This window comes from Mustelus asterias, chromosome 4 (assembly GCF_964213995.1).
Source record: "Mustelus asterias chromosome 4, sMusAst1.hap1.1, whole genome shotgun sequence".
Lineage (NCBI taxonomy): Eukaryota > Metazoa > Chordata > Chondrichthyes > Carcharhiniformes > Triakidae > Mustelus > Mustelus asterias.
The window spans coordinates 22,601,073-22,613,983 of record NC_135804.1 but is presented as its reverse complement, the minus strand read 5'-3'; the positions used below and the strand labels follow the sequence as shown (position 1 = coordinate 22,613,983).

The following is a 12,911-nucleotide window of genomic DNA, read 5'->3' as shown; positions in this document are numbered from 1 at the left end:
GCAGGGCACTTTATGGAAGTGAAAAATCAAAAAGCTAATTTTTGAGCATTATCTCAAGCTGAACTGTGAATACAGGAGATACATGGGAGACAAGAACGTTCCCAGATAACCTCAAGAAACATTTCCTCTTCGAAAGAATGGTTGGTACCAGCAATACTGGAAATGAATTCTGAAGTCAATGAAGAGGCAGTTTAACATTACTGTATTTTTTCTGAAAGAATGAGTTAGATGGGCCAAAGGGCCTCTGTGATCTATACATCTCTTTTTGAACTTGAGTTGAGCAAGGCTTGAAGCATTTGGATTGAACTGATATGGGGTAACCGTAGGAAAGAAAATGATGAGTGGTTCACCACCATCAACTTCAGAACAACAAAGGATAAGTAATCAATGCTGGACTTGACAGTGATGCCCACATCCTTTTCTTAAAATTCATTTTCTGGATGTGGAAGCTGCTGACTGAGCCAGCATTTATTGCCCATCCCTAATTGCCCTTGAGATGGTGGTGGTGAGCTGCCTTCTTGAACTATTGCACTCTGTGAGGTGTAGGTACACCCACAGTGCTGTTAGGGTGGGAGTTCCAGGATTTTGATCCAGCGACAGTGAAGAAATGACGACATATTTCCAAATCAGGATGGTGATTTGCTTGGAGGGAAACTTCCAGGTGGTGGCTTTCTGAAGTATCTGCTGCCCTTTTCCTTCTAGATGGTATTGGTTGTGGGTTTGGAAGGTGCTGCCTAAGGAGCCTTGGTGAGCTCCTGCAGTGCATCTTGTGGATGGTACACACTGCTGTTGCTATGAACCAATGTAAAAGGGGTGAAAGAGGAGGAGCAGAAACATAAAGTGAATGACAGAAGTGATAAGGTCATAATAATGACTTACTTTTACCTAACAAATTCAGTCTGAACATTTATGCAATTATTTTTTACAGACCCTAGGTGGTGCTGCAATGGGAGGCAACATCTGTACCCCACGTTTTAATGAATTGGCAAAATGGATGATGGTATTGATTATTGAGTCGAGCAGATAAGTTGGGCAATTAGTCATCTGAAACCTGTTGAGCAATTGCCTGAAGGGCCAGTCGTCAGAAAGCTTGATGTTAAACCCTGATTAAATAGGCCGGCTTTCTTTTATTTTCAAAAAAGCAAAACAATTTGTCTCATGACAACGCACCCCGCCCCTGCCCTTGGCTCCCCCAACTCGCCAACAACACTTGCACTAAATGCAGGATCCTCAAGTCACTTCATAGTCTCAATTCACCATTAGAATTGACAACAGTGTTCCCTTCCCTAAATCAAAATACATCAAACTTGAACATTTTTTTTCTCACCTAAACCCATCTCTTCGAGGACTATTGCGTTAGCCGGTTGTACAACAAATATTCATTCAAAGGCACAGATTTTAACTTTCATATTTTTGGATGAGTGAAACCATTTACAAACGTTCCAGTTGTCACTGAAACTTTGCAGGGAAGGCTTATTTCAGAGGTAAACATGACCATCACAGAACAACCCAAGATATTCCTTATGGAGTTTCAACATGAAGAGGATTTTGATGACTGTTGTCCAATACCATTAGGGGAAGTCTGCATTGGGAAGATATTGCTTTTCTTACCTTATATAGTTTCAAGCTGGCCTCATGTCTTGAATTGACAGTGTGCAGTCGCAGCTTCTCAATGCTGTTGGTATAGTAGTCGCATGCGTTGCATTTCAAGTGCACCGGGTTCCCAATCGCCACGCATTTCAGTCGCCACTCATTGGCCTTGCCGCCCTCCTTGATGTGTGCTACAAGCTGGTATTTCTGCACATGCTTGTCTGTCTTACAGTGCAACTGGAAGTTGGCCTTGAGCTGGGTGTTGTAGCGGCAGAGCTTACACTGGTAGGAGTCGCCAATGACTGCTTTCCACTCCTCCTCGGGCAGGTGGCGCTCAATGTTCATGTGCAGGCTGAGTGTCTCCAGGTTGTCTGTCGTGAACCGGTTGCAGACCGCGCACTGAAAAAGCTTCAAGGAAGGGTCATTTGTGGTCGTGAATGTTTCGCCAAGGTTCATGAGTTCTTCTGACACCAGTTGCCCACCTCCTAGTCGCATGTCAAGAGGAATCTCACCACCAACTGCACAAGACCAAAAACAGAAAGCATAAATTAGATTAGTAACAGCCCCAGTAAGGATGAAGAGCATTGTTCATACACCGTAAGATATTGACTTGATAACAAACCCACTGATCTGATAGTCTGAGTTCCTCTTCTAAAGCTAACATTGACAATACTACCTCTGTTAATGAGGTCAAATCTACCCACAAATATCGAGGGATAATATCTGCAGCATGGAAGGGCTTCATGTAAATAAGATGGCAAATCTGCTGCCATGTTCAACTGTGATAGACGATAGTGACAGATGTATATTCATTTGATTTGTTGATGGTGAGCTGTGCATAAGAGTCTGCTCAAGGCTCACGTCCCTGAATACAAGACTAGATGGTCAAAACTCATTTTACTTGTGATCAGTTATTAGCCTTCAGGGACAGTGATTCCTATCAGCTAATGCCAGATTAGATTTAAACTTTAGCCTCTACAGGTTTCAAAGCTAAACACTCAGCGTGCACGTAGCAATAGGAAACACGGTCAAAACGTGGGCTGATCAAGCTCAAAATTACTTGCTTTTGTGTCCCGTGTGTCAGCAATTTTAGGAGTAACATCACTTTAGAATGCAGCTTTAAAAAAATAGATCCATTATTCATTTTAATTACTGTCAGCACCCAGGTATGGCGATGACGGTGACCATTCTGGTGTCAGCTTAGAAAGGGGCTGCTGACAGCAATGAACCTATCCTGGAATCTAACACTTTTCCATTTATCTGGACTCCATAAAACAGCTCAAGTCAGAAGCAATTCAAACTGAGATTTTTTTTAAACACATCACTGCAGATGTTTTTTAATTCCAAGGATTTCTCTCCATGCTCCCCATTTTGTTGAGTGCTGCAAGATTTCTCACTTTTTAGGCCCAAATTAAATTTTAAAGGGCACTCTAGATCAATTAGAATCTGGAAGTAAAAGGAGGGATCCACTCTTTTAGTTAAGGCTCTTTTAATGAGTTTCTAACTGACTGTGTCATACCAAAACATTCAACAGTCTATTTTTTTTAACTCAGTTACTGACTGAGCTACACAGCTACTTGGTGATTCGAGAACTTTGTGTCTATTTCAGACGCTCGTCAGTTGCAATGTAAGATTTTATCCGTAAAGTGCAAAATGAAGGCTTTTTGGGGCGACACAACTTATAGAATGGCAACGCAAAACTGTTCCTTGTCTGTTGCTTGGCATACATAGGAGAAGGCATAACATGCTGAATGCTTTCAGCTACAGGGTGAAGAAATAAGTAGCTTGGAAGAAAAAGGGCAAATTTTAAAATATATATTCAGCGTGCGAAGCAGTTTTAAATAGCTGTAGCGAAACTTGTGCTTTGTTTCAGCAACAGCAGAGAGGTAGAGCTAATTATCCCATTACTGCGTCAATACATCCATTTAACAGAGTTGTGTCAGTGCTAGTGCGATGGGTGATCTCATCAGTGGAAGGTGAAAACCTCTGTGCTGTACAGATCCGTCTAATGCCTCTTACTACACAATCTTTAATACATCATTGACCAGACAAAACCAAGAGCTGACCTTGTCCAACTTACAGTAAATTAATAACAACAAGCTCTTTATTTATAGCATAAAAGCTCTCCCGCTGTGAATGGCACTTCCTAAGTTCAAGAAACTCAGTTCTTAGGCAGAGTTAGCTTTGAATCCAGTGTAGAATTTCTACTCATTTAAATAAAAGAGAGTGGTGTTATGTGCTCCCTCGGTTCCCCCACCCCATTGTCCAGGTCTCCATTCCCCCAGAAATGAAGTTCTACTACCTTGCAATGCTCCATCTAGTGGTCTGGCTGTGAACTGGGTGAACCCATCCAATCAGAGCTAGTATAAATTTGAATAACAGTTTTCATATAATAGAATCCCTACAGTGCAAAAGGAGACCTTGCGGCCAATCAAGTCTGCACCCACAACAATCCGACCCAGGCCCCATCCCCATAACCACACGCATTTGCCCTGCTAATTCCCCTTGACACTAAGGGTCAATTAAGCATGGCCAATCAACCAAATCCGCACATCTTTGGACTGCGGGAGGAAACTGGAGTACCTGGAGGAAACCCACGCAGACATGGGGAGAATGTGCAAACTCCACACAGACAATCGCCCAAGACGGAAATTGAACTGGGTCCCTGGCACTGTGAAGAAGCAGTGCTAACCACTGTGCCGCCCACGCAGTTTGAATTCAGACTCCTAATGTCACCACTGGACCACTTGGACTAACCAATTCCTGTCAAACCCTTGCAATATGAACTCAAATTTATTCTTGGAAACAGCCTTTTGAAATGATCTTCTTCCGAGGGTGTTTAAAAAAACCTCAGGCAGCAAGGCAATAAGGTCAAAAACGTAATGCAGCTGAAGAGAGCAGTCTGTTTGAAACAAAGGCAGAAGTAAAATGTGGCTTTGTTACTTTGTTTGATGATAGAGTATTATTCCCTCGTCCAAGTAGCTGGTGACCTTTCACTAAGTCTTCATCAATTTTGCTCTTCACCTGATTGGTAGAAAGTGTAAGAGGGGGGTGAAAAGACAAGGAAGGGGTGATGCTCCCTCAACTGTCTCCTTTGGGAAGCAACTGGTCTCAAGACAGCTTGAACAAATTCAGGGACTGCAACTATCAGAGAGAGAAAGTGCTTTCCTAGTTCTGTCTGACAGTGCCATCATGCCTCTACCAAATATTAGGGGCGGCAGGGTGGCACATTGGTTAGCACTGCTGCCTCACAGCACCAGGAACCAGGGTTCGATTCCCAACTTGGGCTACTGTCTGTGCAGAGTCTACACGTTCTCCCGTGTCTGCGTGGGTTTCCTCTGGGTGTTCCGGTTTCCTCCCACAGTCTGAAATGTTACGAATGGATTAACAGACCTTCCAATTAAGTCTTAATTTGATGTCAATTATTCAATAGAAGTTACTGTTATACAAAGGGGCTACAGGTGGCACTGGGTGTTGGTGGAGAATTGTATGTGGAGTTGGATCTAAGAAAAAAAAATGTAGTTTGTGAAGTAGCAGAACTTGTGTCTCCTTTACTGAACTACAATCTCGAGGCTCAAACATGAAAGATGTGCTGGTTAGGTGCATTGGCCATGCTAAATTCTCCCTCAGTGTACTCGAACAGGCACCAGAGTGTGGCAATTAGGGGATTTTCACAGTGATCTCATTGCAGTGTTAATGTAAGCTTATCTTGTGACAGTAATAAGAAACTTTAAACTATTGCATGAGTACTGCTATGAAAAGGAAAGGGTACTCTGTCACCATAACCTATGGCTGTTCCAACTCAATGTTATGACTTCTCCAAACTGGTCCCATAAACTTTCTTCACAACACTGGGTTTCAGTGCCTATTGCCTTTCAAATTGAATCATCATGCTAGCTTTCTGCATATTAATCAATGCACATCAAAATTCTTTAAACCCAAACGTAGCCTCACACCTAACCCAAGAGAAGATTTTGGTTCCAGTTCTCTCAGTATATTCTATGAGTATTGTGAAGGTCCTGTCATCACAAACTGAATCTTGATTTTGGCCATGTCTATTCATGTTGAAAAATTCAAAAAAAAAGTCTAATTTCATGTGTTGCTAGCTCTGTATTTATCTGCTGATTAAAATGTGCATACATGTGCTAATTTGGTCATTATTTCCTTGAGCTTTCAACCATGCATTTGTATATGTGACAGACATGGGACATATTTCAATAAAATATAGTTGATAGCAGGTAACTCAGTGGACCTGCATTAAACTCTTTTGCCAACCCTTCTCATTTCACGATCTTGGGGAAAGCATATGGAAGAGAATTGATGGGAGTCATAGTAGAACAGCTAACTCAAATCAGCACTGCCAAAGGCTTCAGAACAGATTCCTCAGATATCTCATCATTACACTGAGGCTACAGCACAGAAGCAGGGCATTCAGTCCAAGTGGTCAATGACCACAATGACAATTTTTATACACCCATTAAGCCTCCACTTCCCCCCTACCTAAACATATCATTATATTTTTCTATTCTGTTGTCCAGCTTCCCTTAAATGTATTTATGCTACTCCTGTGGTAGCAAAAGTTCCACATTCTTACCACTCTTGGAATAATGAGGATTCTCCCTGAATTCCCTATTTGATTTACTCATGACTATCTTACGTTGATGATTTCCCATTCTGGTCTCTCCTGCAAGTGGAAACATGCTCTTCATGTCTACCCTATCAAATGTTCTTAAAGACCTCAATCAGACCACCCTCAGTTTTATCCTTGTGTTTTTTTTCAGCCTTTCCTAATAGATATATCCTCTCAGTTCTAGTTCCATCCTTGCAAATCTCTTTTGCACCTTCTTCAATGCCTTTTATATGGGGACAGAACTGTGCACAGTATACAACATATGGTCGAACCCCAAGGTCCCATACAAGTTTAATACAACTTCTCTGCTTTTAAATTCTATCCATTTAGAAATGAACACGAGTGCTTGGTTTACTTTTGTTTGTTAAATGGCCTCAGTGACCTTCATCTGTACTTTTATTGATTAACATACCTAAACTCTGGATCCATCTGGTCTTTTTTTAAAAATTCATTCATGGGATGTGGGCGTAGCTGGCTGAGCCAGCATTTATTGTCCATCCCTTGAACTGGATGGCTTGCGAGGCCATTTCAGAGGGCATTTGAGAATCAATCACAATTGCTGTGGTTCTAGAACCCCATGTAGGCCAGGCCAGGTAAGGATGGCAGATTTCCTTCCCTAAAGGACATCAGTGAACCAGATGGGTTTATACGACAATCGCAAATTAGACTTTTAATTCCAGGTTTTTATTGAATTCACATTTCACCATTTGCCATGGTGAGTTTTGAACCTGGGTCCCCAAAGCATGTGGATTACTCGTCAAGTGACAATGCCACTACACCACCGCCTAACATTTACTTTCTTATTATTCAAGCAATATGTGGCCTCCTTATTCTTCCCACCAAATTGCACAACCTTACATTCCGTGGCCATAATTGGCGCATGACCCAAGAATGAAGTATAACTGTGAGCACAAAGGCAACAATAGTTACAACAGGGTGGAACTGTATCAACATTCACTAAATTTACTGCAATTTAGACTTGAATTTGTTTTCTTCCCTCAACATAGTCAAATCAGCGGAACACATGATGCGGCAGAAAAGAGTTTACTGCAGCTAATCAAATGAAGTGTTCAATGAACAATGAGTTTCTGTAAAAGTTCAGAATTTCGAAGTCTGCAAACACCTCCAATATGAATCTGGCACCAAAATGTGAACCCTGCTGTATTTACATTAAACTCGAAACAAAGGAATTGTGAAAATGAAAAGCAACAATATGCAAATGATAAATAAAACGATACAGCATTTTTTGAAAGGTACACATGAATAAACCAAAGATGGGATGCTACAACTTTCCATGGTAGAATAAGAAAAAAAAACACACTGAAAAGGAAGCAGAGGAGAGACTAAACACAGGCAGAGATTCATTTGCTGGCACATTTTACTTCAGAAGTATTTATAAAATGACAGTTTGTCTAGAAATCCAAAAAATTTGTAGTATTTCCAAACATTCGACGCTAATATTATATGTTAGTGAAAGGTATACAATTTCTATCTGTATTGGTATGATTCACTTCGTTTATATAAAAGTCTCAAAATTTGTTTTAGTTTGCATGGTTTAACCACCATTAAAGTAACAATGAATGATTTGTATGCAAGGGGAAGAGGCAGCTAGGGGCACATGCTGCAACTATCAACATACTGTGGATCTTAACTTTCCAACTTTCTCCCCCATTTCGGATCAATAATTGTCAACATATGAGAGATGGCATACATGGAGCCTAAGGTTTGAAACATTTGTTCGTGTTTTGGTACCTTCAGTGATTCACAAGCCAGAAAGTGATTAAAAGTAGGCTTTGATTTTTATGATTACAGATATGAGAAGGGAGAACAGGGATGAATTCTTGCAGCCATTATTTATAATGGCATCAAAAAAAAAAGGAATGTGAAAAAGATCAGATTATAATTTGGCTATATGCAACCATCAGAACGACTGTTTTGCCCAATGGCTATTAAGAGACATAAAGAAAGCTCTCTGAGCCATTTTTTAAAAAATTCATTCAGAGGAAGATGGGCGACGCTGGCTGGCCAGCATTTCTTACTCATCCCTAATTGCCCAAGGGCAGTTGAGAGTCAACCACATTGGTGTGGTTCTGGAGTCACATTTAGGCTAGACCGGGTAAGGCTGGCAGATTTCCTTCCCTAAAGGACATTAGTGAACCAAATGGGTTTTTCCAACAATTGACAATGATTTCATGGTCATCTGTAGATTCTTAATTCCAGGATTTTAAAAAATTGAATTCAAATTCCACCATCTGCCGTGGCAGGATTCAAACCCACGTCCCCAGAACATTAGATTAATCATCTAGCGATAACACCACTAGGCCATCACCTTCCCTAATCTAAGGGTACATGATGGTATGTTGTGTGGGTTTCTTGCTAAGTGCTCTCTGGTCAACAGTCTCAGCTCTGATCCAGGTATTTTCTCTGTAGATCGAGTGTGATCAAAGCTTTTACTTAAGGATTTTTATAACATGGAACTCAATTTTCAGAGAAATATTTTCTATTTATTAGTGTCGCAAGTAGGCTTACATTAACACTGCAATGAAATTACTGTAAAAATTCCCTAGTCGCCACACTCCAGCGCCTGTTCGGATACACTGAGGGAGAATTTAGCATGGCCAATGCACCTAACCAGCACATCTTTCAGACTGTGGGAGGAAACCGGAGTACCTGGAGGAAACCCATGCAAACACGGGGAGAACGTGCAGACTCCGCACAGATAGTGACCCAAGGCTGGGAATCGAACCTGGGTCCCCGACGCTGTGAGGCAGCAGTGCTAACCATTGTGCCACCTTCATTCCACATATGAACAGAACTGGATAGGTTTTCCATTTAAAATCTCAATAGCCATTTTTCTTCCACCCACTCAATGGGACAATCGGTAAATAATGTTCCCTTAGCAACTAACTTGTCACCAATGAACAGGAGAACCAAATCAACCTTGCAGTCACTGAGATGACAAAAGAACAAATCCCTTTGGTTATTTTATGAACCATCATGACTCATCAAATACTCACGTTTCTTCTTCTTTTCTAACTTACTCCAAAGTTACACTCAAAAATCTGATTATTTTTGGTGAATTGACTTTGTGACTTGGATTATTTGAGCAAGTTTGGCCATAAGGTAATGATCATGCGGAATGGTGGCACAGTGGTTAGCATTGTTGCCTCCTCACAGCACCAGGGACCCGGGTTCAATTCCAGCCCCGGGTAACTTCTGTGGAGTTTGCACATTCTCCCCATGTCTGTGTGGGTTTCCTCCGGGTGCTCCGGTTTCCTCCAACACTCCAAAGGTTAGGTGGATTGACCATGCAAAATTGATCCAAGTGTCAGGAGAATTAGCAGGGTAAATACATGGGGTTACGGGAATAGGGCCTGGGTGGGATTGTGGTCAGTACAGACTTGATGGGCCGAATGGCCTCCTTCTGCACTGTAGGGATTCTATGATCATATGTCAAAAATGAAGCTCTGCCACGTGTACCCACTCTTTATATTCTTCCCTTTGGAGCCTTCTAAGCCATACACCTGGGATTCTGATTGAGTGTGAAGGGAAATAACTTCATGGAGACTACAAATGTTACCATCTGGCCAGGTGTCGAAGAGGCATTGAAATCTAATTTGTTTGAATCTTGCAGTTTATTCCTCCCCTCCCAACATTGCTGACATGGCACCTCATTTTTTGCTGAGATTAGTAGAGATTCCTTTATTATATTTGCAGTGGGTTTCTAGCCAATAAGACCACATAGGGTAGCGACAATGTGAGCTTCTGAACTGCAGTGGCTCTCTGGGTAAGTGCGTCAACCAAGTTGAAAACAGTCCATAAATGTCTAAGTGGATCACATACAGCACATTGTAAAGGATGTGCAATGCGCTTTCAGAGGCTGCCATGCATCAGTAAGAAGGAGAAAAATGTTTTCAATGAAAGATAACCTGCCAACTCATTAGGGTATCAATGATGAAGCAACATGGGAGCATGTAAAGTACAGAGGGTTAGTCACTGGCATTTTAGCTTCGGGAGCTGGTTTCAACTCCAGCTCAAGGCTGGTGAGATGGAAGTCTCCCATGTCTTCTAGCTGTGAGGGGACTACATACATGGAATGAATTGGGACAGTTTCAGTGTAGTTCCTAGCAAAAAGAAGGGGAACCTAATCTGGCAATAATTGCCAATTTCACTCAGGTTAACTACAAGATGGCTTCTGTGAGAAATACATAGAAACATACAACATAGAAGAGTACAGCACAGAACAGGCCCTTCGGCCCACGATGTTGTGCCGACCTTTGTCTGAAACCCAGATCAAGCTATTTCCTCCCCAAGTACTCCATGTGCCTATCCAATAGCTTCTTAAATGTTCCTAAAGTTTCTGACTCCACTATCCCTGCAGGCAGTCCATTCCACACCCCAACCACTCTCTGAGTAAAAAACCTACCTCGGACATCCTTCCTATATCTCCCACCATGAACCCTATAGTTATGCCCCCTAGTTACCGCTCCATTCACCCGAGGAATAGTAAGGGAATGGTAAGAGAAATGGTAAGGTGCAGGCTTGGAGGGCCGAAGGGCCTGTTCCTGTACTGTAATTTTCTTTGTTCTTTGAATTAAGATTGAGATTAAGACACACAGTTGGCTCAAAGTTTAATTTTTCATCTAACTATGCTTCTACACAGCCTGAGGTGCCATCTCTCTGTAATGGTCACCCACCACAGATTTTTTACACAGTGGTGGGTGCCTGGAACTTGTTGCTGGGCGAGGTAGTGGAAGTGGATGCGGTAGTGACTTTTAAGGGGCGTCTTGACAAGTACATGAATGGGATGGGAATAGAGGGATATGGTCCCCGGAAGGGTAGGGGGTTTTAATTAAGTCGGGCAGCATGGTCGGTGCAGGCTTGGAGGGCCGAAGGGCCTGTTCCTGCGCTGTAATTTTCTTTGTTCTTTGAATTAAGATTGAGATTAAGACACACAGTTGGCTCAAAGTTTAACTTTTCATCTAACTATGCTTCTACACAGCCTGAGCTGCTCCATCTCTCTGTTTTGGCATTCGCCTTTCTGAGTAGTAAATTCCCCCCAAAAAATCAGCAAGCACAAAGTGGTGTCCATGAATTTACAGGTATCTGAAACAAGCAGTATCATCTTCTAACCATTCCAATTACTGCATACTATACAGTAAGTTTTAACATTGGTGACCCCAGTGACCCAGCTGATTAAGTATTGAATATATGAATGAAGTCTAAATCTACCACGGTTTTACGCACTAACCACAGAAGTGCAAGAGATGACAGTAAAACCTGTTGTTTCTGAAAGGGTTTGACAACTGTCGGCACAACACAGCCTTGGAGACTGCTTCAGGATAAGTTCCAATGAACTGGGAATGACATTATATAAAGGACTTACTAGTATTACACATCTTAGAATGTAAGCATTCTAACTCATAGGAGAATTAAACAGATGGTAAAAATTAGTTGCGTGCGATCAATTTTTAATTGTGAAGTTGTGCTGCTTAAACAAGTCTGTGCAAAAAACACATTGGCACTTATCGAGTAACCTACTGCAGGCGTTTACAATGCTATATAGTTAACTCTTTACTTTCTAGCCAATAGCACCACTAATTGCGGAATATTACTGAAAAAGCTCCCAACAATTTCAAAAAATTATTTTTGACAAAACACCTACGGGACAATAAAACAGTGCAGTTAGGATTTAAATGCCACACAGGCATTAAACTGTTTAAACGAAAGGATAAGCTCTACATGGAAGCAATATAAATACGAGTAATTGTAAAGTCGGAACCTTTTGACTATTAGCCCAATTATAATTTTGTGTATTTCTTATCTTATGAACATCTATATTACTGTATAATTTTTACATTATTCCTAATTAAGCCAAGGGCCACCTGAGCCCAATTTTGCAACCTCTTCTCGCCTTCTTTCCCCCCCCTACATTGGCAACCTGCCACCATTGCCACAGGGGACCCAGCAAACTCAACAAGCACTGTTGGTCCTATTACCAAGAGGTCCCATTACGAAGAGGTTCTTTCTAACAATATTATTGAAAAAAAACACGGACTCCAGCTCCCACTACATGAGTTCAGTGACAGATGTCATAGGATTCAGCACAATGTGTTAAAATATGCTAAGGCACTCTGATCTTTTTTAATCACTTTGCAGGAGATTACATTTAATATATTATAATGTGCGCTGGCAGAAATCCAAGTCCAATATTCTTACAAGAACATGTTACTGTTAATAATACAAGAATATGGATGATTTTTTTTTCTCGCCGCTGAGAGCTACTGTACCAATAGACAAAATTCAGCCAGAATCAAAGGGAAAATTTTTTATTTAAAACACTGTTGTGAAAACTGGAGAGATGCATTATTCTCCATGTGGCCTGATAGGGAAGGAGCAGGGGGTTGAGATGGAGGAGGGGATGGCCAGTAATTCAGAAGTTTTTGGATTCAATTATGTGTTATTTAATTTAAGTTTTTGTTTGAAACTCTGTCCAAACTCTATTATCAGACCATCACCATCTACCAATAGTTCATAATTGCATTATCCTACTGTGAAAGGTGTGTAGTCTATTGGTGCATTCATTTTCTGTTCTCTATTAAATACAACATTAACGGTGTTGTCACCAACAATGGACAAACGTTAACTGGGTCTTGGTTAATATTTTTTAAAAATGAAACAACAAACAAGG

The 12,911-nt window shown here is 41.3% G+C and overlaps 1 protein-coding gene across 1 annotated transcript in view; it reads right to left on the bottom strand.

The window, feature by feature from the left end:
• Positions 1-12,911, bottom strand: part of zfhx3b (zinc finger homeobox 3b) — a 327,286-nt gene that overhangs the window by 305,436 nt on the left and 8,939 nt on the right. Inside the window, exon 2 of the mRNA XM_078210650.1 lies at positions 1,612-2,108. Within this exon, the coding sequence (XP_078066776.1) occupies positions 1,612-2,108 (497 nt within the window). The remainder of the gene's footprint in view (positions 1-1,611; positions 2,109-12,911) is intronic.